General features: G+C 42.4%; 1 protein-coding gene across 1 annotated transcript; it reads left to right on the top strand.

Annotated features, from left to right (window-relative positions):
- Positions 1-6,602: 6,602 nt before the first annotated feature.
- Positions 6,603-24,916, top strand: LOC118370062 (adenosylhomocysteinase B). Its single transcript, XM_035754855.2, has 10 exons — positions 6,603-6,771; positions 9,985-10,175; positions 14,758-14,833; positions 15,664-15,816; positions 20,151-20,263; positions 20,501-20,708; positions 21,425-21,512; positions 21,982-22,099; positions 22,207-22,401; positions 24,159-24,916. Exons 1-10 carry the CDS (start codon positions 6,744-6,746, stop codon positions 24,288-24,290), a joined length of 1,302 nt encoding a protein of 433 aa, XP_035610748.1. The 5' UTR covers positions 6,603-6,743; the 3' UTR covers positions 24,291-24,916.
- Positions 24,917-27,194: the final 2,278 nt, after the last annotated feature.

Below are 27,194 nucleotides of genomic sequence, written 5' to 3'. Positions count from 1 at the left end.
TATTGGAAGAACTGTCCAAATGTACTTTTCGTCAGCCAACTAGATGAATAGGTCTAACGAACAGCAAAAGCACAATCTACTTTTGACATATTTGAAAAGATTACCTATTCTATTCTGTGCGAGAAATAAATATTCCAAACATAGTCTGGGACAGTTGTGGGATGCGATAGATCCCAAATTAATTCAACCACTAGCATCAAAAATACTTTTTACACAATGATGCTGACGCAACAGATCAGAACGTTTAGCCTAAAATGTTGATACATTTTCTTCACATAATAAGCGCATAAATGTGCACACGGCAGTAGGCTATAAGCGCAAATGTTCCATTAGGCGGAAAACACGTTATCAAAAGTGACCCCAAATGTGATTATGTATGTAATGATTTTCTTATTAAGGTGCATGTTAGGCTCTTACACCCTTTGTGAAGTGAATTAACGTGCTTCATTTTTAAGAAATGATTTGGCCACTTTGGTTGACACAAACCTCATCAAAACATAAAGGCCTATGGGCTAAGCGAGATGTGCGACTATGATTTGAAAACGTCCCAAAAAAAGGCATTGTTTCTTGCCTTGCGCTAATAATATTTAATTCACAAGTGATAGGCTAATATTGTCACACATCACAATATTCTTGATTTAATCTTTACATATACTAAATAATATACAGTACCAGTCAAGTTTGGACACACCTAATCATTTAAGGGTTTTCTTTATTTTTACTATTTTCTATATTGTATAATAGTGAAGATATCAATACTATGAAATATCACATGAAATATTCCGTATTGACTGACCTTCATGTCTTAAAGTAATAATGGTCTGTCATTTCTCTTTACTTATTTGAGCTGTTCTTGCCATAATATGGACTTGGTAATTTACTAAATAGGGCTATCTTCTGTGTACCACCCCTACCTTGTCACAACACAAATGATTGGCTCAAACGCATTAGAAAGACATTCCACAAATTAACAAGGCACAGCTGTTAATTGAAATGCACTCCAGGTAACTACCTCATGAAGCTGGTTGAGAGAATGCCAAGAGTGTGCAAAGCTGTTATCAAGGCAAAGGGTGGCAACTTTGAAGAATCTCAAATATAAATTATATTTTGATTTGTTTAACACTTTTGTGGTTATTACATGACTCCACATGTTATTTCATAGTTTTGATATCTTCACTATTATTCTACAATGTAGGAAATAGTACAAATAAAGAAAAGCCCTTGAATGGGTAGGTGTCTCCAAACTTTTGATTGGTACTGTAAATTTTGTGGCAAAGGAGGATGTCGAGTGATAAATGGCAGATATGTGAGTGCAGAACTAATAAACGGACACTGCCCTATCACTAAAATGGCCACCCGATCAGAACTACAGATCACAAAATGGCCGACTGCCAAATCTACAATTCCCAGAAGCAAGGGGAACCCTCAGAAGAGGGGGCCGACCCACAGATAAAGGGTCAAGACAAACCAGGAAGCGAGAGAGAAATGGCTGGAAGGATCTGGGAACCATAGACAACGAGACAATATACTGTATATCGGCTGGATTTACCGTGTATGAGCTGGGCTGTTTGGACTTACCTGTTGGCGTTTGGACCTGGACTTACCGAGAACCAGATTCGTGTACCGAACCCTGCTATCCTTGACCTTGCCTGCGGCCTGGGTGGACCAGGATGGTGAAACAAACACACTGTTTGAAATAACTGTCATTCTGGGGTGATTTTGGTGACAGTTTCCCACTTAATTTGTGGCAAACGCTCCTAATCTTGAAGAGATTTACAACAATTTGTTTTGATTTAGAATGGACCATTATCATGCACCTGTCTCAAACAGGGGCAGAGTTTAAAAAAATATGTCATCTATGCACTTAAACAGCGAATGGAGGACACTTTCCCGTGGTTCATTTTCATGCCAGCCAGGTGAGCTATACTCCTGTTGTAAAGAGAAGCAATGTGCTTAATATTAGGAAAGTTGAGAAATAATAATAGTAGGCTTCCTCCTCTTTTTATAGATGACATTACTCTGTTTTCTCACACAATTGCATAGCCTATAGAAATGTTGCGGAACATGTTCTCATGAAGAGTTCTGATGTCAGAGTGATTAGAGAGACACTAGAGTGCTGAATATGAGGCCGTTAGCAAGTTTGGTAGGCTACTAATGACCTTCAGCAGCATCGGAGTTTGGAGAAGCCTAATTACCGTGACTAAACAGTCCCATGGAATTTGACTGCCTTCATGACTTGTGACCTCCGGTTTGGCAGTAATACGGACACCATAACAGCCCTAGTCTGGTAGCCTCAATAGACAAAGATTTGAAGTTGAACAAGTCGTTGCATGTAGATTCTTTTTAAACTAGACTTGATTTAAATTTGTGACTTGACTCAACTTGACCATAGAATGCACGACTTGGAATTAACTCCAGTTTTGACCTGTTCTACTTGGGACTTGACTTGAGACTCAGACCTTGTGACTCGAATAATAGTGATTTGGTCCCACCTCTTGTTACAAGTGCTTGTTTGGACATCTCAAAGACGAAATTCAATGTAAAATCAGTTTAACAGGTGACAGATTATTTTACTATTGTAACATGCAGTGGGGAGAATTCTATTGTCCCTGCTGGGAGCCCAGGCTTTTGCCATAGATGCTGGTTCATGTCTCTGGACCACACAAGCTTTAGATTTCATTCTGCTAAGGTCCTTGTCAGCTACATTGGTGACCAGGGAGAGATCATTTCTATACACCTATGGGGCCTGAGCACACAAATGCTCCTAGAGAGAAGGGGGAATACTGAAGAATTCGTTGATGAAAGTTCTACAGTTGCCATCAGAGGCCCAGGCTTTTGGCATAGATGGTAAAGCTCTCATTTCTGGACAGTAACATTGTAAGATTATGCCCTCCACGGCACTTGATATACATTGATTGGTAGGTTATGCTATATTTAGATACATCAAATACTGGCTGACACCTTTGCAATTTGTCTCCTTACTCATTAAATAGTGAAACACTATTTATGATGGTGTTCTTTGTTCGAATGTATATGAAATGTACATTATGGAAAACATGTCTCACACTCGGTCATAGTTAGTAGAATAATGAATGGATTGGCAAGATTTTGGCAGTCAACTTTTAGAAGGTTAGTAGGAAAGGTAATCATTTAAACCACCTAAATATACTCATTCACTGAACATTTAGTATATGAACTTCAAATCTTTATTTCCCAACTGCTTTTTCCATAATCCTAAAGGCTCTATCATTTTCCATACCTTGTACTCCAATGCATTCATGCCCACCATAGAATTGGGAAGCTGCAATTTGAACTCATCAGATTTTAGAAATCAAAATCTTATTGCAGAGCACATTGTACAACGGTTTTTAGAGTAGACTGCATTGCAAGGTATGTTATATGTGTAGGCTATGCCATATGTATTGGCTAATATGCATATGCAGCTGTTTTTTCTAGCATAAATGACACACCTTTCCATCTACAGTACATGCTTTTTAGGTTTCTATGCTAACACGGAACCCAAAATGGCTGCGTGCGTGCGTGCATACATTTATTTTGTCCCCCTACACCAAACGCGATCACGAAACGCAGGTTAAAATATCAAATCAAACTCAGAACCAATGACATTAATTTGGGTACAGGTCAAAAAGAATTAAACATGTATGGCAATTTAGCTAGTTATCTTGTACTTGCTAGCTAATTTGTCCTATTTAGCTAGCTTGCTGTTGCTAGCTAATTTGTCCTGGGATATAATCATTGAGTTGTTATTTTACCTGAAATGCACAAGGTCCTCTACTCCGACAATTAATTCACACATAAACCAGTCAACCAAATCGTTTCTAGTCATCTCTCCTCCCAGCCTTTTTCATCTTTGAACTTATATGGTGATTGTCATCTACACTTTCATAGTATTACCATGACAACTGGCAAAAAAGTTTGTCTTTCAATCACCCACGTGGGTATAACCAATGAGGAGATGGCAGGTGGGTACCTGCTTCTATAAACCAATGAGATGGGAGAGGCAGGACTTGCAGTGTGATCTGCGTCAGAAATAGGAATGACTTCTATTTCAGCCCTTGGCAACGCAGATGCTCGTTGGCGCAATAATTGAATAACATTTCTAAATGTATTTTGTAACGCTCGCGCACGTGACCGGTCTGGTCAGCATTTAAGTATATGATTTAATGTTTCTTTAAACCTGCAGCTAGTTACTTTAAATTAGATATATTCATGCCAAAACATGATTTCACTGACAGATAACTAATGAAACACTGGCATTTACAGTAGCTGGCTAGGTTAGTCAAACTGTAACAGGGCTGCCAACTTTTGACAAAAGCTTGGAGTGAGATTTGCCATGAGAATTTCATTGTCCCCTGGCACAACCCCTAGATAGCAAATTGTATTGTTGGAAAGCTAATTTCCTACAATTCTATATGTATTTTGACATGGCTTAGTTAGGTGTATGACCAGGGTCAAAAATGATAAAATATAAACCACAGGTTAAATTTAAGTCTCAAAATTCGACGACTTTGTAACTTTTCGATTTTTGGGGGATGACATTTTAAAGGGGAGACTGTGTTCCAAATCGTCCAGGTTTGGCCGTCATTGTAAATAAGGATTTGTTCTTAACTGACTTGCCTTAGTTATAAAGGTTAAATAAAAACAGAAACCTACTTTTGTTGACCACATTGTACACGCTACTGTGCTGCTCATTGAGTTGTATAAACTCAGCAGAAAACGTGCTCTCTCTCCATTCAGCGCCAATATAATCTTGAGGAGTTTAAAACATGCTTCCAATACCCTTGATCCTTTACATAACTAGACCAATCAAATACTTCAAATGTGCCGCTGTTCACAGTGCCGTGGCAAGGCAGGCCAATGACGGGTTCAACTCGTGATGTTAAATTCCAGGCGCAGACGCTCTGATTTTAAACGATTTGAAGCACAGTTGAAAGTTAACGCGCTGACTATACAATGGACTAATTAGACAAATGAAAAAAAGTCATTTTCAATGCGTGAAATGGAAGGTGTCCCGTGAGAGCAGAGGATCAAATCCGTGTGACTCACGGCCAATGCGTGAGTTGCCAGCTCTGCTGTAACATTGGCTAGTTTTCAATAAATTGGCTAAATGGTCAAACGGAATTACCTCTTCATACGATCAAGACTGTTCGTAATTGCATGCTGCATATTTCAAGTGCGCACTCGAACCCATATGTATCTTATTTCAGTTTTAAGAAATTATAAGCCAAATCTATTCCCCTCCATCAGACAGCAGGTCACGTTTTCACAAGAGGCAGTTTTACATTGTAGATAGAAACAGCCCATTGGCTGCCTTCATCACGAGGGGTATGTACGGGAGTTTTGATTGGTTCCAAGTTGCCTGTGCAGAGTGTTCAAATATACTATTTATGAGAAAATGTGCAATAATTGAAGGTGGCAAGAAATGATATAGTCATCATACGGATGTTTTACTGTCGCATACAACAAATATGGTCCTCCATCGACGGGAATAGATAAACTTCGCCCCCACTATGGATTATCCCTCTCGAATCGAGAAGGGGGGTATCTGCGTTCCAATATGGCGAGTGGGTGTATAGGAAAGCAAAACAGCTCATTGGGACGATTTTTAGCCCCCCAAGCCAAGGCCATTTTGCGTGGCAGATTGGGCTACACCACGAGTCGATAAGGCGGTGATGAGTGCTCACTACTCCGGTGTTCTGCCAACCAACTTGAAGTGCTTCCAACTTGGGTATCATGGTCATGTCGCCGGTGGTATCTATGACCATTTTCTCACATGATTTTATTTAAAGTATGATAACAGTCTACATAACTAACTCATATTATTACCCATCTAGGTGTCACTAATTCATATTATAAACTGGGTGGTTCCATCCCTGAATTCTGATTGGCTGACAGCCGTGGTATATGAGACTATATTATGGGTATGACAAAACATTTTTTTTTTTTACATCTCTAATTACTTTAGTAACCAGTTTATAATAGCAATAAAGCACCTCGTGGGTTTGTGGTATATGCCCACGAACAGCCCTTAGTCGTGGTATATTGGCCATATACCACACCCCCTCAAGCCTTATTGCTTAATTAAACCAACTACGGCAACAATCGGGACACAGTGCCCTTCACTCCTGCTTGACAAACACGTTATAACTACATAGGAAGTAGATAACTAGCCAATATCAGGGTGACAGTAAACACACGCATACAACCTATGACGCAACATTAGCCTGCACCTATCATCAATACTTTTAATCAAAAATAAACAATCAGCAGTTTTATAGCTGAAATGTACAATTATTTGTGTAAAAGTATAAGTGAAATACGACTCATCCTATGTTTTAAAAACGGAAGAAGAAAAAAAAACAGCTCAATCAAAAACCGTCTTCCTATAGCAGAGCGCTTTGGTTGCCATATTGGGCTGCAGCTTTTGGCTCTTCCTCGCTCTGTTGAGCAACACACCCATCTTGAGATTCGAGTTCTTATTGGCTGCCACTCCCGGTGGCTGTGAGAGCCTATGGGTTTCCTCTCATACGGGGCAGGAACATTTTCAGCCAATTGGAACCGCAAGGTGGAAGATTGGCATGGGACCTCATGAATATTACAATAGGGCAAATGACGGCTACTTAAATTCAAGTTCACACCTATCGTTCCCTTCTTTTCTGTCCAAAGCCAGGCAGTAACAACCATACAGCGATCACGACTGAACGATCCAAAAGAAGACAACCATGTCCGAGAAACTGCCCTTCAAAGTTGGTCAGTATGAATTTAGATTTATTTATATTCTTTATCATACACGCGAGCTTCAAATCCTTCATTGATTGTGGATTACCGGGTGGCTAGCCGGCTAATGCTGTCGCGTAGCATTGATTTCAGCCTTAATTTGGCTAGCTAGTGGGTAATTTGTCTGACTCTAAAATAACTTTGTTAACTAAATGTCCCAAAGATAAGATGTTTACTAACCAAACATTTGCACTGGTATTTATAAACGTGTATAATCAGGTTGAGGTGGGACACATGGCCAATCTTCCTGCTGCCTTGTGTTATTATTTTATATTTTCTTTTTACAACGCTTTACCCATGCATAACCACTAACAGAAATTGCAGCATGTAAATCACATAATTTGGCAAAATGCAAGTTTTGTTACATTTGGTTACAAAACGAATAGAGTCGGCATAACGAACATAACACTGGCCCGCAAGCATGGTTTCATTCCGAATACTTATTTCTAAGTTATTGGTAGTTGTAGTCCGTTTAGTCGAGCTTGGTGCTTTCGTTCGTATTCGGAACTTTGTAGTAAGACTACATTACCTAAATGTCTTTGGAGCCGCCAGTTTTCATTGATTGACAGGCAGTCTGGCACAGCAGGCAAAGCAGGGCACTATAACAGTGTGCTATTGTTTCTGCACTAAATCCATACAGTTTTTTTTTTAATGTTTCAACTTTGGAGGGAGTTGGGCACAAGTTAAGATTTGTTGAGATAAAAAATGCCCGTCATTGTAAATAAGAATGTGTTCTTAACTGACTTTCCTAATTAAAGGTAAAATAAAACAAATATAAGCTTCTGACTTTGGTGACAATGACTAAATTTGTTTGAAAGTACCCATGTATGAAGAGATCTTCACACTTGCTTGGAAGGGTTCGATAACCGTTTAGTATTTCACCTTTCTACCACTCTGTCTTACTTGGTTATACATAACATTTTAAAATGCCTCACCTAGTATTTTTCAGTCCTCACTTGTCTTTTTTTTTCATATTTTTTTTTTTTTTTAGGAATAGATGAGGGATAGTTAATCAATGGCTTGATGGTTAGTGCTCTAACCATAACCCCTGCATGACCACTTTAAATTGGGTGGGGGGTTCAAGGTAGCAAGGTAAATGGCAAGGTAAACTTTGTTCCACAAGCTTCTGGGTCAGAGCTGCCCAAACAATACTTTTAGCATTGTATCATTCACTCAATGTGTTGGGGTGAACTAGGCCTATTTTTTTTGTATTCCACTTTTTTTTTAAACTCAAACATCCTGGAATAATATCCATGGCTACTTTTGAGCAGTCTGTTTTGCCTCAGTCTTGATAGTTTTGCAGGTTGTGGACATATTTTGGACACTTGACGCAAGCTGGACTGCTCCAGTTCAGGGTGGTTGTTTGCAGTTGGCACAAATTCTGGCTCACCGCATCTGACTGGCGTACAGGAGGAGTAAGGTTCAGTGTAACTCTCAAACCTAGTGGTGTATAGCCAGTTTACAGCTGGCACCCCATGGATTCTCAGTTGATTGTACTGATCACAGCTGGCTCCCCGTGAACAATAAATCCAGATTCTTTGTTTAATCCCAGCGCTTTGTCTTGCGATACGGTTTTGGAAACCTTTAGAACATAACTTTAATAAGCGAGAATCTTTCAAATACAAAATATACATTCGTTGTGCAGTTTAGATACACTTACTATGTGACATCTTATTAGCTAGCGCTAAAATTTATATTGGACCATTAATTTCCTCTTTCTCAAAATACAGCCAGGTGCAACATTTCTAATCTGGGTACAGTAAGTGTCTTGTATTTGAACAATTATTTCTTGCTTAAATGAAAGTTAAATTCCAAATGTTTCCAACTCATGTGCGAGGCATATTTGCGTTTTTATACAGAGCGTTTAGGCAGAGACGGAGAGTCTATTAATCCCTTGTGGCGGCTCAGTGCTTTGTGAATATACAGTAATGTTTAGTAACATTTACCGTCCATTTGAATGGGCTTTGTTCCGTTAGGAGACCTCTGAAGAGCGCAGTGTTGGCTTGCAGCTGTTAAGACCCAGTAGTCGGTGGAAGCTGCAACTGATGTTGACTCCCAAGCAAGTTCAGCCAGTGCAAGGCAGCTGCCAATGTCTAACTTTAAGACCAACTACTCTCACTGCCAGCCTGCTCTCCTAAACCACAGCTTGATCTCAATAGATCATGAGATGACCACTCGCAATGAAAGTTTTGGACAAATTGCAAATTCTTTCAAATCAATGGCCACGAAGTGAAGGAGATGCAAAGGGATGGAGATTATCATGGACGGTTTAGACTTCATCAACCTACACTGAAAAAAATTAGTTGCAACAATTTCAAAGATTTGGCTGAGTTAGTTCATATAAGGAAATCAGTCCAATGAAAGAAAGAAAGAAATTAGAACCTAATGTATGGATTTCACATGACTGGGCAGGGGTGCAGTCATATCCCCGATCCTCTTACGATCCTACAAGTGAAGAAGCCAGATGTGGAAGTCCTGGGCTGGTGTTACATGTGCTCTGCGGTTGGGAGGCCGGTTAGACTACTGCCAAATTCTCTAAAACTGTTGGAGGCGGCTTATGGTAGAGAAATTAACATTAAGTTCTCTGGCAACAGCTCTAGTGGACTTTACTTGCCAATTGCATGCTCCCCAAACTTGACATGTGGCATTGTTGTGACAACTGCACATTTTAGTGGCCTTTTGTCCCCAGCACAAGGTGCTCCTATGTAATGAGCATGCTGTTTAATCATCTACTTGATATGTCACACCTGTCAGGTGAATAGATTATCTTGACAAAGGGTAAAATGTTTACTAACAGGGATGTAAACAGATCTGTGCACAACATTTGAGAGAAATTAGCCTTTTGTGAGTATGGGACATTTCTGTGATCTTCTTTCAGCTCATGAAACATGGGACCAGCACTTTACATTTTGCATTTAGATTTTTGTTCAGTATACATAACCTAATTTATTTAGAAGTAGTGTAACTTGGACTTAAAGTGATAGTTTACTCAAATAAAAGTTCAGAACCCCAAATAATTGAGAAGGTTAAACTCTGGCTAATTTGAGCACTTTAGAAGGTCCATACCCTTTTCGAACTAACATTTTGAGATCTGTGAACCTCTGACACTTTGAACTATTACTTACTCAACATGTAGAACCGGTTTATTAAGTAGCAGTTTATTTGTCTTTTTTTTCCCTTCCATAGCTGACATCAGCCTGGCGGAGTGGGGCCGCAAAGCTATTGACATTGCAGAGAATGAGATGCCCGGCCTGATGAAGATGAGGGAGATGTACGGCCAGTCCAAGCCCCTGAAGGGCGCCCGCATTGCAGGCTGCCTCCACATGACCCTGCAGACCGCCGTGCTGATTGAGACCCTCACTGCCCTCGGAGCCGAGGTGAGAGACACACTTCCATGCAGTCTTCCTCTAAGGTTTGACTAGGTACTTTCCTGCACACTGCATGTAGCATCAAGTGTCACTTGTGTACTTTAAATGCTAACATCTTGGTCTGTTGACCTTAATCACATTATCTGACAAAGGACTGTTCTATTTCAAATAAAAGTTCAACTTTGTGATTGAGCACTGTGCTGGGATGTCTTGTATTGGTGTTGGCTGGGCTCCCTGCCTGTGCCATTAAACCCCTACAACTCATCCAGAACGCCGCAGCCCGTCTGGTGTTCAACCTTCCCAAGTTCTCTCACGTCACCCCGCTCCTCCGCTCTCTCCACTGGCTTCCAGTTGAAGCTCGCATCCGCTACAAGACCATGGTGCTTGCCTACGGAGCTGTGAGGGGAACGGCACCTCAGTACCTCCAGGCTCTGATCAGGCCCTACACCCAAACAAGGGCACTGCGTTCATCCACCTCTGACCTGCTCGCCTCCCTACCACTGAGGAAGTACAGTTCCCGCTCAGCCCAGTCAAAACTGTTCGCTGCTCTGGCCCCCCAATGGTGGAACAAACTCCCTCACGACGCCAGGACAGCGGAGTCAATCACCACCTTCCGGAGACACCTGAAACCCCACCTCTTTAAGGAATACCTAGGATAAAGTAATCCTTCTCACCCCCCTTAAAAGATTTAGATGCACTATTGTAAAGTGGCTGTTCCACTGGATGTCATAAGGTGAATGCACCAATTTATAAGTCGCTCTGGATAAGAGCGTCTGCTAAATGACTTAAATGTGAAATGTAAATGTATTGGGTCAGGACTCTGGTCAGGTGTAATTAGTTCATCCTGGGTTCTGAGTTGTCTCAAACAGATTATTTGCGTTGGTCATATTAGAATTGGAAAGCAGGTCTCAATCTTGCAGGTTTGAAAACCACTGCAAGAAGGACAATGAAAAACATATTTGAATAAGACCTTTTGGCGTAGATCAGGCTAAACCTTAGTAAAAACAAGCTATGGCATCATGACCGTGGGAATGGAGAAGTCCACAAGGGTTTCGGTTGACCGTGTACTCTAAATGTAAGTCACTGTTGATTTGCCCCTGTGGTAGCCATCCACCACAACATTGGTCAGCCCAAACTCCAACTCATTCACTTGTATTAAGCAGATGCTAATTTGATCTCAATAAATGTGAATTGTTAGTTGAACCTTGGTGTACATTACATTTCCATTTCTTTTTTTATTGCCGAAACTGTCAAGTGTCATCGATTTGAGTGACGTATGAAAATGTCCAGGCCTACAGTGCATTCGGAAAGTATTCAGACCCCTATTCCACATTTTTTTTATCTTACAGCCTTATTCTAAAATGGATTAAATAGTTTTCCTCAATCTGCACACAATAACCCATTTTTGCTTTGTCATTACAGGGTAAGACATTTCTTAATTTAGCCTCAAATAAATAATGAAACATGTTCAATTTGGTTTAAATAATGCAAAAACAGTGTTGGAGGAGAAAGTAAAAGTTCCATGTAAAAAAAGCTAACGTTTAAGTTCCTTGCCCAGAACATGAGAACATATGACAGCTGGCGGTTCCTTTTAATACGAGTCTTCGATATTCTCAGGTAAGAAGTGTTAGGTTGTGGTTATTATAGGACTATTTCTCTCTATACCATTTGGATTTCATATACCTTTTGACTATTGGATGTTCTTATAGGCACTTCAGTATTGCCAGTGTACCCGTATAGCTTCCGTCCCTCTCCTCGCCCCTACCTGGGTTCGAAACAGGAACCGAATCGAAAACAGCCACCCTTGAAGCATCGTTATCCATTGCTCTGCAAATGGCGCGGCCCTTGCAGAGCAAGGGGAACAACCACTCCAAGTCTCAAAGCGAGTGCCGTCACCAATTGAAACACTATTAGCGCGGACCCCCACTAACTAGCTTGCCATTCCACATCGGTTACACCAGCCTAATCTCGGGAGTTGATAGGCTTGAAGTCATAAACAGCCCAATGCATCTTTGTTAGGAAGAAATGGTCTTCTTCACACAGTTGGCAATGAGCCAGGCGAGCCAAACTGCTGCGTATACCCTGACTGCTTGCACGGAACGCAAGAAGTGACACAATTTCCCTAGTTAACAGAAAGTAATGTTAGCAGGCAATATTAACTAAATATGCAGGTTTAAAAATATATACTTGTGTATTGATTTTAAAGAAAGGCATTGATGTTTATGGTTAGGTGCAACGACGGTGCTTTCTTCGCGAATGCGCTCGTTAAATCATCACCTGTTTGGCGAAGTAGGCTGGGATTCAATGATAAATTAACAGGTACCGCATCGATTATATGCAACGCAGGACACACTAGATAAACTAGAAATAACATCTACCATGTGGTGTTAACTAGTGATTATGTTGAGATTGCTTGTATTTTATAAGGTAAGTTTAACACAGAGGAACTCTAGTGCTCTTGTCAGTGACCATTTGGGTTCTTGGTCATCTCCCTGACCAAGGCCCTTCTCCACCGATTGTTCAGTTTCTCTGGGTGGCCAGCTCTGGGAATGGTTCCAAACTTCTTCCATTTAAGAATGATAGTGGCCACTGTTATTGGGGACGTTCAATGCTGCATACACACTTTTTTTTTTTTTGTACCCTTCCCCCAGATCTGTTCCCCGACACAATCCTCTCTCGGAGGTCTACTGACAATTCCTTTGACCGCATGGCTTCGTTTCCGCTTTGACATGCACTGTCAACTGTGGGACCTTTAAATAGACAGGTGTGCCTTTCCAAATCATGTCCGGTCAATTGCATTTACCACAAGTGGACTGCAAGTTGTGGAAACATCTCAAGGATGGTCAATGGAAACAAGATTCACCTGAGCTTTTTTTTTATATAAATCTGCAAAAATGTCAACCTGTATTCTTTGTCCTTGTGTGTAGTTTGAGGACAAAGTACTTAATTTTATAATAAAGCTATAATGGGGACCGGGTCTGATTTTTAATTTCCAAATGCACTACATGCATGCACTTCCTACCGGTCAAATGTTTTAGAACACATACTCATTCGAGGGTTATTTATTTATTTGTACTATTTTCTACATTGAAGAATAATAGTGAAGACTATGAAATAACACATGGAATCCTGTAGTAACCAAAAGTGTTAAACAAATCAAAATATATTTTAGATTCTTCAAAGTAGCCAAACGTTGCCTTGACAGCTTTGCGCTCTTTTGGCATTCTCTCAACCAGTTTCATCAGGTAGTTACTTGGAATGCATTTCAATTAACTGGTGTGCGTTAAGTTAATTTTTGTGTTGTGACAAGATGGTCAATCTTCTGTATTACCCCCCCCCCCTTTCTATTTGGACCAAAAGACCAAGTCCACATTAAAAGGATGAGAACAGCTCAAATACTTTAAGACATTAAGGTTTCAAGAACTTTAACAGTTTCTTCAAGTGCAGTCGCAAAAACCATCAGGCGCTATGATAACTCTCATGAGGATTGGAAGACTCAGTTACCTCTGCTGCAAAGGAAAAGTTCATTAGTTACCAGCCTCAGAATTGCAGCCCAAATAAATTCTTCAGTGTTCAAGTAAGACTTCTCAACATCAACTGTTCAGAGGAGACTGCATGGAACAGGCCTCTTTCTGCAAAGAAACCACTACTAAAGGACATCAATAAGAGACTTGCTTGGGCCAAGAAACACATGCAATGAACATGAGACCATTGGAATTTTGTCCTTTGGTCTGGAGTCCAAATTCTAGTTTTTCGGTCCCAACTGTTGTCTTTGTGAGACGTGGTCTGGGTGAACTGATCTCTGCATGTGTATTTCCCACCATAAAGCATGGAGGTTTTATGGTGTGTGGGTGATTTGCTGGTGAAACAGTCTTTGATTCTAACCAGCATGGGTACCGCAGCATTCTGCAGCGACACGCCATCACATCTGGTTTAGGCTTAGTCCCACTATCATTTGTTTTTAGCAGGATAATGACCCAACACCCCTCTAGGCGGTGTAAGGGCTATTTTACCAAAAAGGAGAGTGGAGTGCTGCATTAGATTACCTGGCCTCCACAATCCCCTGACCTAAACCAAATTGAGATGGTTTGGGATGAGTTGGGCAGCAGAGTGAAGGAAAAGCAGTCAATGACTGCTCAGCATATGTGGGAACTGTTGGAAAAGCATTCCAGGTGAAGCTGGTTGAGAGAATGCCTTGACAGCATTCCACAATCTTGGCAAAGGTTGGCTATTTTGAAGTGTCTCAAATATAAAATATATTGATTTAACACTGTTTTGGTTACTACATGATTCCATGTGTTTCTTATCTTTGTCTTCACTATTCTACAATGTAGAATATAGTACAAATTAAATGAACAAACCCTTGAATGTGTATATGTTCTAAAACTTTTGACCGTGTATGTATATCTAACAGACGTCTAGCCTGTGTTAACAGTAGCAACCTCCTCCCCCACTCACTGCACCAAGTGAGCACAATTTAAATGGACCCGTTATCTGTCAGTAAGCAATGTTCTGAGAATTACAAAAGGACTTGTTTGTGTACTGAGTGAGAGTGTCCTAGTCAACCTGTGACCGTTTTTCTCGTTTGTAGGTTCAATGGTCCAGCTGCAATATCTTCTCCACTCAGGACCACGCCGCTTCAGCCATTGCCAAAACTGGGGTTCCAGGTACACACAACTGTTTGTTTATATGCCTCAAGACCTGCTCTGTGTTTAGCACTGGTTCCTGCCAGCTCTCACTTGGCCCTTGTGCAACAGTAAGAGATAAGGCAGACCAGATGTACACAAGGGTCCTCAATTGATCTTTTAAGGCCTAAGGGGCAGTGTTCTGCTAAATAAGCCTGTTGTTCACCTTCTATAGCCTGGTATCATGTGATATGTCAATATATAGAACTGTCATTCTCGATAAACTAGAACATACATTTTTCCTATATTCCTTGCCTAACATTCATCCTAGGATGTCTCTGAGATGTCACCATTGCTTAGCGCAACATTACCCTTGCAGTATCATGAGGATATTTTCTGTGTGGTTTTCCTCGTGTAATGACAACACTTGAGTGGTGTTCTGGGTGAGAAGTTACGAGGCAGAGAAGTATCAGTGTCTGCATCAGTGGGGTGCTTAATTGGTTTGAGCTATAGGCAGGCTTCAGCCACTTGCTGTTCAAAGCCTCGAATGGCATAGGTTGACGTGATTCCTGAGTAACACTTTTCCGGGTGTGATCCGTAGCCCGGTTTGACTGTGGGGGGTGGGACCTGGAATGCAGCCATTATGTGTCAAATAATGACACACTTAATGACAGTTGAATTTGATCATAAGCCAAGAATGTATTACTTTTTTCACAAAAAATAACAAATGTTAGATGAAAATGAATGATCCAATTGGTCGTGCCTTTTTAAAAAGTATTCTTCTGCTTCATGCTTATAGACCACAAACCTTGTCTCTGCCATTGCAAAGCAGTCTCTCCTCAATCCTGATTCTCAAGCTTCTTTCATTGCAGTGTATGCCTGGAAGGGCATGACCGATGAGGAGTATGTGTGGTGCATTGAGCAGACCATCTACTGGAAGGATGGCCAGCCCCTCAACATGATCCTGGACGATGGCGGTGACCTCACCAACATGGTCCACAAGAAGTACCCCAAGCTGCTGTCAGGTACGGGAGCTAGCTACCTCTGACAACCGTCAGGGCCTCACAGATGGGACAGCTTAATTAAACAAGGCACTGTATTGTTACTCCTTACAGATCTCTAAACATTGAAAGTATAGGGAGGAACATAGGATTTACTGCTCCCAATTTGTTCCACCAGATCAGGGTAGGTTTAATAAAGTAGTGTAGTGGTTCAGTGCCCATTTTGCTTTCAGCGTAATTGAGTCCACAGACTCACTAGTCCGGCATCCCATTGTGACATAGCTAGGCTTGCTCTGAGACCACCGTCCATGGGATGCACATCCCAAAATCCCCAACCAACAGGCTTCCACGTCTATTCATTTGAATGTGGTGACTGTTGGAGAAGTGGCCCGAGCAGTGCTGAGAATACCAGAAGAATGACAACCAACAGGTCCAATATTCTAGGACACTGCTGTGCATACATGTTTTGGACTCTGATGTTTACAGGTCTGTAATGTGTCTGGGGGTTAGTTGGGACTTGCCTTGGCTTATGGGTGGGGCCAGGAATTCAGGCACTGTGCTTTCACTGGTATTTCCTGCGTTGTCCACTAGTTTTGCTGCAGGTAGGAACTATCAAAGATCTATTATATTGACAAGGTAGTAGTGACTGCTCTACCAATGGAAATGCATGTCCTCAAAGATGAAAGGTGAGATCAGATGAGACCCTTCTAGCCAATGAGAGGTCAGATACGAGCAAGTGAGCATGATACCCTACGAGCAAGTGAACAGGTACAACAACTAGTTTTTTGTCTGAAGTTGCTGGAAAGCGATGTGCAATTCTTCGTTGCTGCGACTTGCTTGTTGAGATTTCTGCTCTTCTCTCCGTTGTCAGTTTAGCCTACATTTCACTGATCTTAGTAGCAGAAAGCATGTTTTATTTGTGTCCCTCCTCAGCCTGGCTTAAGCTGGAAGCCACTATGGAACACCACACACTTTCCCCCTTCTCACTTTTTTAATACAGTGGATTAAAAGGGGTATCCCAGGTCTACTCTGCCTGAAAGAGATCAATTGTGCCAACAAAGGGTATCATGCTCAGCTGGCACACATACATGGATGGATGGATGGATGGATGGATGGATAGATATATATTATATGTCCATAAGCAGAAAGTGTAAATAAACACTCCATGTATATATACATACATGCTCGGAGAGTGTTTATTTTTCCACACATGTAGCCTTGTGCACGTCAACAATAGAATGCCTGTTTCACTTGAATGTTTTTTTCACAAGTGCAATATTTAGGCGTTTGGTCACAAGCGTTCTATTATAAGGGCTATCACGGCTAACTGCGATATTAGTGTATTATTCTCAAGACTTGAGTGTCGTTTGCGGTAAAGTCTAGGCAACAAATAACATTGCTGTCTTTAAATTATTTTTTACTGTGAGTTAGGTTCACATAAACCACTTTATTTTACACAGACTGATCATGTAGATGGTATTTGTTTAATTAGTTAAAACCTGCATTTCCCCCTAGCACCTTTGTCCCTCACCAGTTTTGATCTTTTTAAAACATTCTCACAAAGCAACAGTCTCTGAGTTTGATTCTGCTCACTACAAGTCTTTGTCACAGTCCTGAGCGAAACACTAGAGCCTACATTAACATAACACTGGCTGCCCACTAATGTGGGTTGTCTTAATGGAAATGAACTGTAAGATCAGTGATTTTTACACCTTGATTTTCTCAAGCTGATCCCTTCCAAAGGACTTAAAGTGTAGCTCAAAATAAGTAAATTAGGGGAGAGTCAATTAAATCAATCGTAAAAATATATTGTAGTGAATTTGGGGAATTATCTGGTTGGAAGTGAGCTGGCAACCAGTGGGTTGTTGGGATCAAATCCTAGATGCCGTTGCCTGCCGGTGTCCCCTTGACCATGAGACTTAACCCCCCCCCATAACAACAGCTCCCTGGGCACCCAGTGTGGCAGCCCCTGCACCTCTCAAACTTGTACATTGTATTTGGAAAGCATTCTCCTTCACTCTTTCTACATTTTGTTACTTTATTCTAAAATGGATTAAATCTCTTTTTTCCCCCCCTCAATCTACACACAATACCCCGAAATGACAAAGCAAAAGCAGGTTTGTATAAAATAAAAAGACATTTGCATAAATATTCAGACCTTTTATTCAGTATTTGGTTGAAGCACCTTTGGCTGCGATTACGGCTTCGAGTCTTCTTGGGTATGACGCTACAAGCTTGGCACACCCGTATTTGCGGGGCGTCCCATTTATTTTCTGCAGATCCTCACACGCTTTGTCATGTTGGATGGGGAATGTCGCTGCACAGCTATTTTCAGATCTCTCCAGGGATGTTCGATCAGGTTCAAGACCGGGCTCTGGCTTGGCCCCTCAAAGACTTGTCCCAAAACCACTCCTGCTCTGTCTTTGCTATGTGCTTAGGGTCGTTGTCCTGTTGGAAGGTGAACCTTCGCCCCCAGTCTGAGGTCCTGCTCTGGAGCGGGTTTTCATCAAGGAGCACTCTGTACTTTGCTCCTTTCATCTTTCCCTCGACCCCGACTAGTCTCTCAGTCCCCGTCACTGAAAAACATCCCCACAGCATGATGCTGCCACCCCCATGCTTCACCGTAGGGATGGTGCCAGGGTTCCTTCAGACGTGTTGCTTGGCATTCAGCTCAGAGATCAACCTTGGTTTCATCAGACCAGAGAATCTTGTTCCTCATGGTCTGAGTCCTTTAGGTATGTTTTGGCAAACTCCAAGTGGGCTGTCATGTGCCTTTTTTACTGAGGAATGGCTTCCATCTGACCACTCTACCATAAATGCCTGATTGGTGGAGTGATGCAGAGATGGGAGAACCTTCCAGAAGGAAGATTATTTCCACAGGGGAGCTCTAGAGCTGTCAGTGAACTTTGGGTACTTGGGACTTGGTCAGGGAGGTGACATTCTCCCCTGATTGCTCAGTTTGTCTGGATGGCCAGCTCTAGGGGGAGTCTTGGTGGTTCCAAACGTCTTCCATTTAAGAATGGAGGCCACTGTTCTTGGACCTTCAATGTTGCAAATATTTTTTGGTACTCTTCCCAAATCGTTGGCTCGACACATTCCTTTTCTGAGCTCTACGGACCATTCCTTTGGATTTTTGGGCATGTTTTTTTTTGCTCTGAAATGCACTGCCAACTGCCTTTCCAAATAATGTCCAAGCAATTATATTTACCACAGGTGGACCCCAAGTTGAAAAAAAAAAACATCTAGGATGATCAATGCACCCGAGCTTAATTTGAGTCTGGATACTTTTGTATTAAAGGTATTTCTGATTTTAAAAAATAAATAACAATTAGTTTGAATTAATTTGCAAACATTTCTAAACTTGTTTTTTTTCTCTTTGTCATTATGTGGTATTTTGTGTAGATTGAGAAATACTTGAATCCGTTTTAGAATAAGGCTAATTTAACAAAATGTGGAAAGCTAAGAGGTCTAAATATTTTCCTACTGTACTTTGTCTTTCGGGGGGGTTTGGGAAAAAGCGCAAATCAAATTGCGGTTGGTCCTCTTCATTTTAATCTTGTTCTGTGATACCCCCCCCCCCCTCCCCATGAATTCGCAACATTTGGGGTCAAAAGTGGGTTGTTGGGGGGGTACTCTCTCCCGAACAACGGGGGTGGTGTAGCAACCTCGAGCCAACGTCTGATGAGCCTGTCAAGAGGTTCAACCCTCTTGGTTTAACCGTTAAGGTGTTGTCAAGACAGTTGCTGGGCCTGGGTTTGTATCCTGGTCGAGGCTGTCCCCCGAAATTGCTACAATATACTGTACTTCCATGATTGGTTTCATTGACTCTACCCTTTAACTGCCCCTAATTTAACTATTTTCAGCTACAACTTCCAAGTCTGTTGGCAAGGATCCGCTCGAGCATATTAAGGTGTAAAATCCCTGATCTTCAAGTGGGATCCCAATTTCGAGTCAAGTTTTGCAACGTATTTTTGCAAGGGTGGTACTGCTATACTTGTCTCCAGGGCTGTTGGTTTGAGGCTTGTACACTAGGTGGCAGCATTACTCCACAAATCCAATACTGAGAACCTCATAACTAAAGGGATTTGGCAAGCAACATTCAGCAGGCACTCGAACAGTGACCATTAACTTAAATGCAGTCCCTGGGGGAATGTTACTTTGGATTGAAGACTGTGTTGCTGTTTGGAATGTTAACCTGCCATTCATAGTAGTTAACTCAGAGGAGATATACGGCCATCGTCCTGATAATTTTCCGCCCTTATTTTTGGTGCCACCTACCAGATGTGGATGCCATGAAAAATGGTCTTAATTTAACATTGTCAAACATGGCCAAAACAATTTTAATTGTCTCCCCTCAGGAATCAAGGGGGTGTCTGAGGAGACCACCACCGGGGTGCACAACCTGTACAAGATGTTGAAGAATGGCGACCTCAAGATCCCAGCCATCAACGTCAACGACTCAGTCACCAAGGTAGACCCACTCGTCCTCTCATAGTAGAGCCATGCATACGTCCTCCGCTCTTAATGGTGCCGTTAAAATATGTATTAAATGGGTCATTAATAGAACTGATACAACCATCGTTGGTTGGTATAAAATACATTTATACTTGCGCATTTTGTAATGTTGCATCCTCTTGAGTAGGCAGCAGTACTATGTTCTAATACAGTAACTCCCTCTTAATACCATCGCTCTCTCGCCCCCCCCTAGAGCAAGTTTGACAACCTGTACGGCTGCAGAGAGTCTCTGATTGATGGGATCAAACGGGCCACAGACGTGATGATCGCCGGGAAGGTGGCGGTTGTTGCCGGTTACGGTGATGTTGGCAAGGGCTGCGTTCAGGCCCTCCGTGGGTTTGGTGCCCGTGTCATCGTCACAGAGGTTGACCCCATCAATGCCCTGCAGGCTGCCATGGAAGGTCTGTACCCTTTCTTAAGTTTGGTTATATGACAACGCTATTGTTTTGATTGAATTTACATTATCCCAGAACGTTCTTGGAGATTCAACAGGTTATAGGTTTCTTCTTTTTATCTCTGGTGCCTAGCAAATATAATTGAGAACTGTTGACGTGCCAACAATTTCTCATTTGTTCACTGCAGCAGCGAGCTCACCTTTTACATTTGAGCTTAAGTTATTGATACTACATTATTGTGTAGTATTGCTACAGTACATACTAGTTATTGTGTGGGTTTTTCACCCCTTTCTCCCCAATTTCGTGGTATCCAATTGGTGGCGGTGGTTTCTCATCGCTGCAACTCCCGTACGGACTCGGGAGAGGCGAAGGTCGAGAGCCATATGCGTCCTCGAAACACAACCCAACCAAGCCTCACTGCTTCTTCACACCATGCCCATCCAACCCGGAAGCCAGCTACACCAATGTGTTGGAGGGTACACCTGGCGACCGTGTCTGTGTGCACTGCGCCCGGCCCGTCACAGGAGTTGCTAGTGCGCGATGAGACGAGGATATCCCTGCCGGCCAAACCCTCCCTAACCCGGGTGATGCTGGGTCAATTGTCCGCCTCCCGGTCACGGCCGGCTGCGACAGGCTCTAGTGATGCAGTGCCTTTAGACCATTGCACCACTCGGGAGGCCTTATTGTGTAGTATTTAATTGTATTTTGTGATAATGTTGTAGGATACGAAGTCACCACCATGGAGGAGGCTTGCAAGGAGGGAAACATCTTTGTGACCACCACTGGTTGTGAGGACATTCTTTTGGGCAAGTAGGTATCATTTTGGAGACCTGTAGAGCACCATGCAACTTGTGTTCAGCACTGTCTGATCAGAAGAACAGTTAAATCCTACCTCGTTATTATTCCTCAATTCAGTGACACTATTCAACACGCATGCATTGAGTAGAAGTTACCTCGGTACAGATCTCGGATTGGCTTATTCTCGCCCAATCCTTCTTGGAGATTCGCCACTAGCCTATGACCCTTCCCATTAGTGGAGGAAACTTAAAGCTGACCTGATGCTGCATTCACGTGCCGTCAAACTGGGAATCTGAGTTTTAACATGATGTTATTTAAGTAGATTCCTATTGGTTGATTTTGATTCTTTCAAGTGGGGAAACTCAGTATCATTCTATAACCAGTAGACATTTCTGAGTTTAGGGGCAACAGCATCCTCTGAAATGCAACTGCTGCGGTGTCTACAACGGGCCATTAATGTGTACACTGGTGTGTTCCCCAGACACTTTGAGCACATGAAAGACGACTCCATCGTTTGCAACATCGGCCACTTCGACTGTGAGATAGACATGAACTGGCTCAATGCCAACGCAGCCGAGAAGATAAACATCAAGCCACAGGTAAGACATAACATACGGAGCACATTTAGTGTGTGTGTGGTTAGTCTACAGTAATTTGGCTCTTGCGTTTCGGCCATTGTCCTATACCAACATTCTCCTCCCGCCAGGTGGACCGTTACCGCATGAAGAATGGCCGCCACATCATCGTGCTGGCTGAGGGCAGATTGGTTAATCTGGGCTGTGCCATGGGTCACCCCAGCTTTGTCATGAGCAACTCCTTCACCAACCAGGTGTTGGCCCAGATTGAGCTGTGGAAGAACACCAGCAAGTACCCCCTGGGAGTTTACTTCCTGCCCAAGAAGGTGAGCCACTGAGCGAAGAAACAACGTTTCCAATTTCCACAAGATTGATGTGTATTATGCCGTTGCGGGTACTAAAGTTGGCTTGCACTGTGAATTTTGCAGAACAAATGCTGCAATGCGTGAGCAATATGGTGCTCTCGTCTCGCAACTTATAGCGATAGTTTGTCACAACCTGTATATGGGGCAGGGTTTTAGAAAGGGTTCAATATTTTCAGTGCCTGCAGCTGTATACAGTTTATTTGGAAGAAATTGGATATCATTCTCTAAAAAGCAAGCATTGTATCCTAAGTTGACCCTGCTGTAACCCTTGGTTGAAATGAACTGGTTTCAGACTGGAAAGATACCAGGTGGACACAAGTAGATTTTTCCAGTTCTCGGCATTAGACATGCATTTTCGCAGTTAGTAGTATGTAATCAAATATGCTCCATTAACATTAGTTGCCTGTATTCAGTTTGCAGAACTGTGTAATGCATATTTTATTGATCTCTACTTGAGTGAATGTTCTTAAATGCCAATTCTGCCACTTTCAACCTATTCATTATCTCAGCAATATACCAGTGTCTCTATACAGTATCGGAAAATAGTGTGTTTTGTTGATCTTGTGTGACTGTCCTAAAAATGCTTCTGTCATCACCGGGTAGGATCCAAATGAAGAAAAACTAATTTTTTCCCCCCAAAAACTGCAATGAGTTTCCTTGCTCCGCATGTCTCCACGAATCTTAGTGTTTGAAAATGATTGGGTTGAACTTTTAAATTTTCTTTTCTACAAAATGTAGGTGTGCCCTGTCACATATGTAAACACTGATATTGTGCTGGAAATTATGAAAATTGGGTTGAAAAGTAGTGGAATTGCTTTAATGCTCGACTATTGACAGTCCTACCATCTGACTGGGACTTGGCAATTTCACTATCAAATTGTGTCCTTTTAAGGCAGAATTGTGAATAGCCAATATTGGATTTGGGCATTATTGCTTTCACTGTACATTTAGAATTTTGGGCTTAGTTTTTCCATGTGTATATTATGTCTTGTGACTTTTCAAAGAAATGGAAATTAGGCTAAATGTGCATAATGGATTAATGATTAACCCTGAAATGGGTAGCCAAATGAGGCTCTCTGTACTTGGGGCAGAAATGTTGCATTGCATTGTCATTTTGCACTGTGTGACACATGGGTTGTGGTGAACATCTTAAGGCCTTTAACTGAAGCCATATGCTCAGAGCTGAGCGCAAGAGATATCCTCATGAGAAGTTGGGAACTAGGCCAGGGAAGGTTCTCTTGAGTGTCTGCCGACTAGCAGGAATTCTGTCCATAGCATCACGAACCGTACCCTATGTGATGATAAAAAACATTCCAGCTGCTAACTTAACCCATCCCTAAGAGGTCAACCTATTGCCATAAGATAATATGTTTTTATTTATTTGGTTGAAGAGTCCATGGTCTGTCAAATAGAAGAACCACCCCTGTGATATATCATTCTTCTGTTGCTAAAAACCTCATGTTCAGCCTTGTCTTGACGGCCTTGTTTTGACAGCTCCATTGGATTCTGTCTGCGCTTGGCATTGCAGCCAGTTTTGACATTTTTCCTGTGATTTTGACCCAACTGCTTGGGAGCAACAAAGCATGTTTATTTTTTGTTTGGTGGGGTAAATGTGGTTTGAGTGATTGAACCCCGTAACTAATCGACGTGTTTTGTCCCAGTGTAAGGAAACTTTTATTCAGAATTTGACTTGTGAAATCCTTTTCTCTTGTCTGCAGCTGGATGAGGAGGTGGCTGCTGCCCATCTTGACAAGCTCGGCGTCAAGCTGACCAAGCTTTCAGATAAGCAGGCCAAATACCTGGGACTGCCCCGCGAAGGACCCTTCAAGCCTGACCATTACCGTTATTGAGATGTCAGGAAGGTGGCCAAGCAGCGGCCCAGACTCATGGTGGGGGTCTGATGGTGGTATGGTGGCGCATGGACACGTGGGTTTGGGTAGGCCAAGAGTCTTTTGGAGGTTAGGATATTTTGCTTCAACTACCCTTTAAACTGTCTTGCCCATTCTACATACCTTTTAGATTCCAACCAGAGCTCCTTTGCCTTTACAGCAACAAGTGCTAAGTGGCTTCTAAAGGCACTATTCTTGTTATAAATTGCATTCCCTCTTTGATCATGGAAAAAAAACGTGATGCTTTTAGTTGAAAATCCCCATACTATTCAAGTTTACATATACACCATAGCTAATATGGCAATAAGTGCTGGTTTCATATCATTGTCTTACGGAGAAACTCTGACGTACCACCAAAGCCTGGCTTAAAGAACACACTCAGTTTCCCCATTTGCTTATTTTGTAAGTCTAGGATTCTGTCTGAAGGGACAGACTCCTGTTTTCTTAGCTGAGCTGTGACGGAATGGGCTGTGGTCTGGTCGAACATATACTGCCATGTTTAACGGTTACATTGTTAATCCCAAGTGTTGCATTTCCTACAGTACTTGCACTGTTGTGAAATGTGATGCAATAAAGATACAATTTTACTGGGTTGTAAAGTCTCTTATTTTCAAAAAGAATGAACTTGTTCCATTTTATGTTAAACGCAAGAGTTGAAATAATGCAGAGAACAAAGGAGGGCAACTCAACCTGTCGGACTCCTCAATTGGAAACAATTGCCAACACACCATTGCCGCAGTTAATCTGCACGTGGCAAACTGGGAGCCGTGCAAAGCTATGCATGTGAACGGTATCAATTAAGCTAAATTTGCTCGGCAATATCAACATTTTGATTTAACTTGACTAATTGAATACCAGTTTCTTTCAGTTATTCCGTGTCCCCACCAACACTCATTGAACAACTCTACAGTATACGTTTGAAACTGACCTGTTCTCAGTCAGGAAAAAGTTGATAAATAAATGCCCATTTCAAGGCTTACACTACAATCTGCTTACGGTCTGGAATTCTTCAACTACATTGATCCAAGGTAAACACACTACCTTCGGAAAGTATTCAGTATTTTTTTTAACACTTTTGTTAGGTTACAGCTTTCATTGTTTTCTCCCCTCAATCTACACATAATGCCCCATAATGACAAAGCAAAAACAGGTTTTTAGACATTGTACATTTTACAAAGGAATACTTGTGTAAATGTGAGACTTCATTCAGTACATTGTTGAAGAACCTTTGGCAGCAATTAACGGCCTTGCGTTAAATTTGGCACATCTTTATATTGGGGGTTTCTCCCATTTAATTTTCTGCAGATCCTCAAGCTCTGTCAGGTTGGATGGGGAGCATTGCTGCACAGCTGTTTTCAGGTCTCCAGAGATGCTCAAGGACATTCAGACTTGTCCCGAAGCCACTCCTGCGTTGTCTTGGCTGTGTGCTTAGGGTCGTTGTCTTGTTGGCAAGTGACCGTTCGCCCCAGTCTGAGGTCCTGAGTGCCCTGGAGCAGGTTTTCATCAAGGTTCTCTACTTTTCTCTGTTTAATATTTGACTCAATCCAGACTGGTCTACCAGTCCCTGCTGCTGGAACAGGCCACCACCATGCTTCACTGTAGGGATGGTGCCAGGTTTCTTCCAGATGTGATGCTTGGCATTCAGGCAGAAGAGTTCAATCTTGGTTTTATCAGACCAGAGTCTTTAGGTGCCTTTTGCAAACTCCAAGCATGCTTTAAAATCAAATGTATTTATATAGCCCTTCGTACATCAGCTAATATCTCAAAGTGCTGTACAGAAACCCAGCCTAAAACCCCAAACAGCAAGCAATGCAGGTGTAGGACAGTGGCTAGCAAACTCCCTAGAAAGGCCAAAACCTAGGCAGAAACCTAGAGAGGAACCAGGTTATGTGGGGTGCTGGGTGGAGATTATAACAGACCATGGCCAAGATGTTCATAAATGACCAGCATGGTCCAATAATAAGGCAGAACAGTTGAAACTGGAGCAGCAGCATAGCCAGGTGGACTGGGGACAATTAGAGAGAGCACACTTAAACTCACACAGGACACCGGACAGGAGAAATACTCCAGATATAACAAACTGACCCTAGCCCCCCGACACAAACTGTAGCATAAATACTGGAGGTTGAGACAGGAGGGGTCAGGAGACACTGTGGCCCCATCCGAGGACACCCCCGGACAGGGCCAAACGGGTAGGATATAACCCCACCCACTTTGCCTAAGCGCAGCCCCCACACCACTAGAGGGATATCTTCAACCAATTTACCATCCTGAGACAAGGCTGAGTATAGCCCACAAAGATCTCCGCCACGGCACAACCCAAGGGGGGGCGCCAACCTAGACAGGAAGATCACATCAGTGACTCAACCCACTCAAGTGACGCACACCTCCCAGGGACGGTATGAGAGAGCCCCAGTAAGCCAGTGACTCAGCCCCGGTAATAGGGTTAGAGGCAGAGAATCCCAGTGGAAAGAGGGGAACCGGCCAGGTAGAGACAGCAAGGGCGGTTCGTTGCTCCAGAGCCTTTCCGTTCACCTTCCCACTCCTGGGCCAGACTACACTCAATCATATGACCCACTGAAGAGATGAGTCTTCAGTAAAGACTTAAAGGTTGAGACAGAGTTTGTGTCTCTTACATGGGTAGGCAGACCATTCCATAAAAATTGAGCTCTATAGGAGAAAGCCCTGCCTCCAGCTGTTCGCTTCGAGATTCTAGGGACAATTAGGAGGCCTGCGTCTTGTGACCGTAGCGTACGTACATGTAGGTATGTACGGCAGGACCAAATCAGAGATAGGTAGGAGCAAGCCCATGTAATGCTTTGTAAGTTAGCAGTAAAACCTTGCAATCAGCCCTTGCCTTGACAG

The sequence above is a fragment of the Oncorhynchus keta genome, chromosome 37, assembly GCF_023373465.1.
Source record: "Oncorhynchus keta strain PuntledgeMale-10-30-2019 chromosome 37, Oket_V2, whole genome shotgun sequence".
NCBI lineage: Eukaryota > Metazoa > Chordata > Actinopteri > Salmoniformes > Salmonidae > Oncorhynchus > Oncorhynchus keta.
Note: the sequence above shows the minus strand (reverse complement) of the source record. Positions and strands in the feature narration are given on the sequence as shown.

Bases quoted from the DNA above. Each gene is read 5' to 3' on its own strand.
- LOC118370062 (XM_035754855.2), top strand. From the start codon at position 6,744: ATGTCCGAGAAACTGCCCTTCAAAGTTG. The intron at 21,513-21,981 runs GTAGGTATCATT...TGTGTTCCCCAG, and splicing joins GAGGACATTCTTTTGGGCAA to ACACTTTGAGCACATGAAAG. The intron at 22,100-22,206 runs GTAAGACATAAC...TCCTCCCGCCAG, and splicing joins AGATAAACATCAAGCCACAG to GTGGACCGTTACCGCATGAA.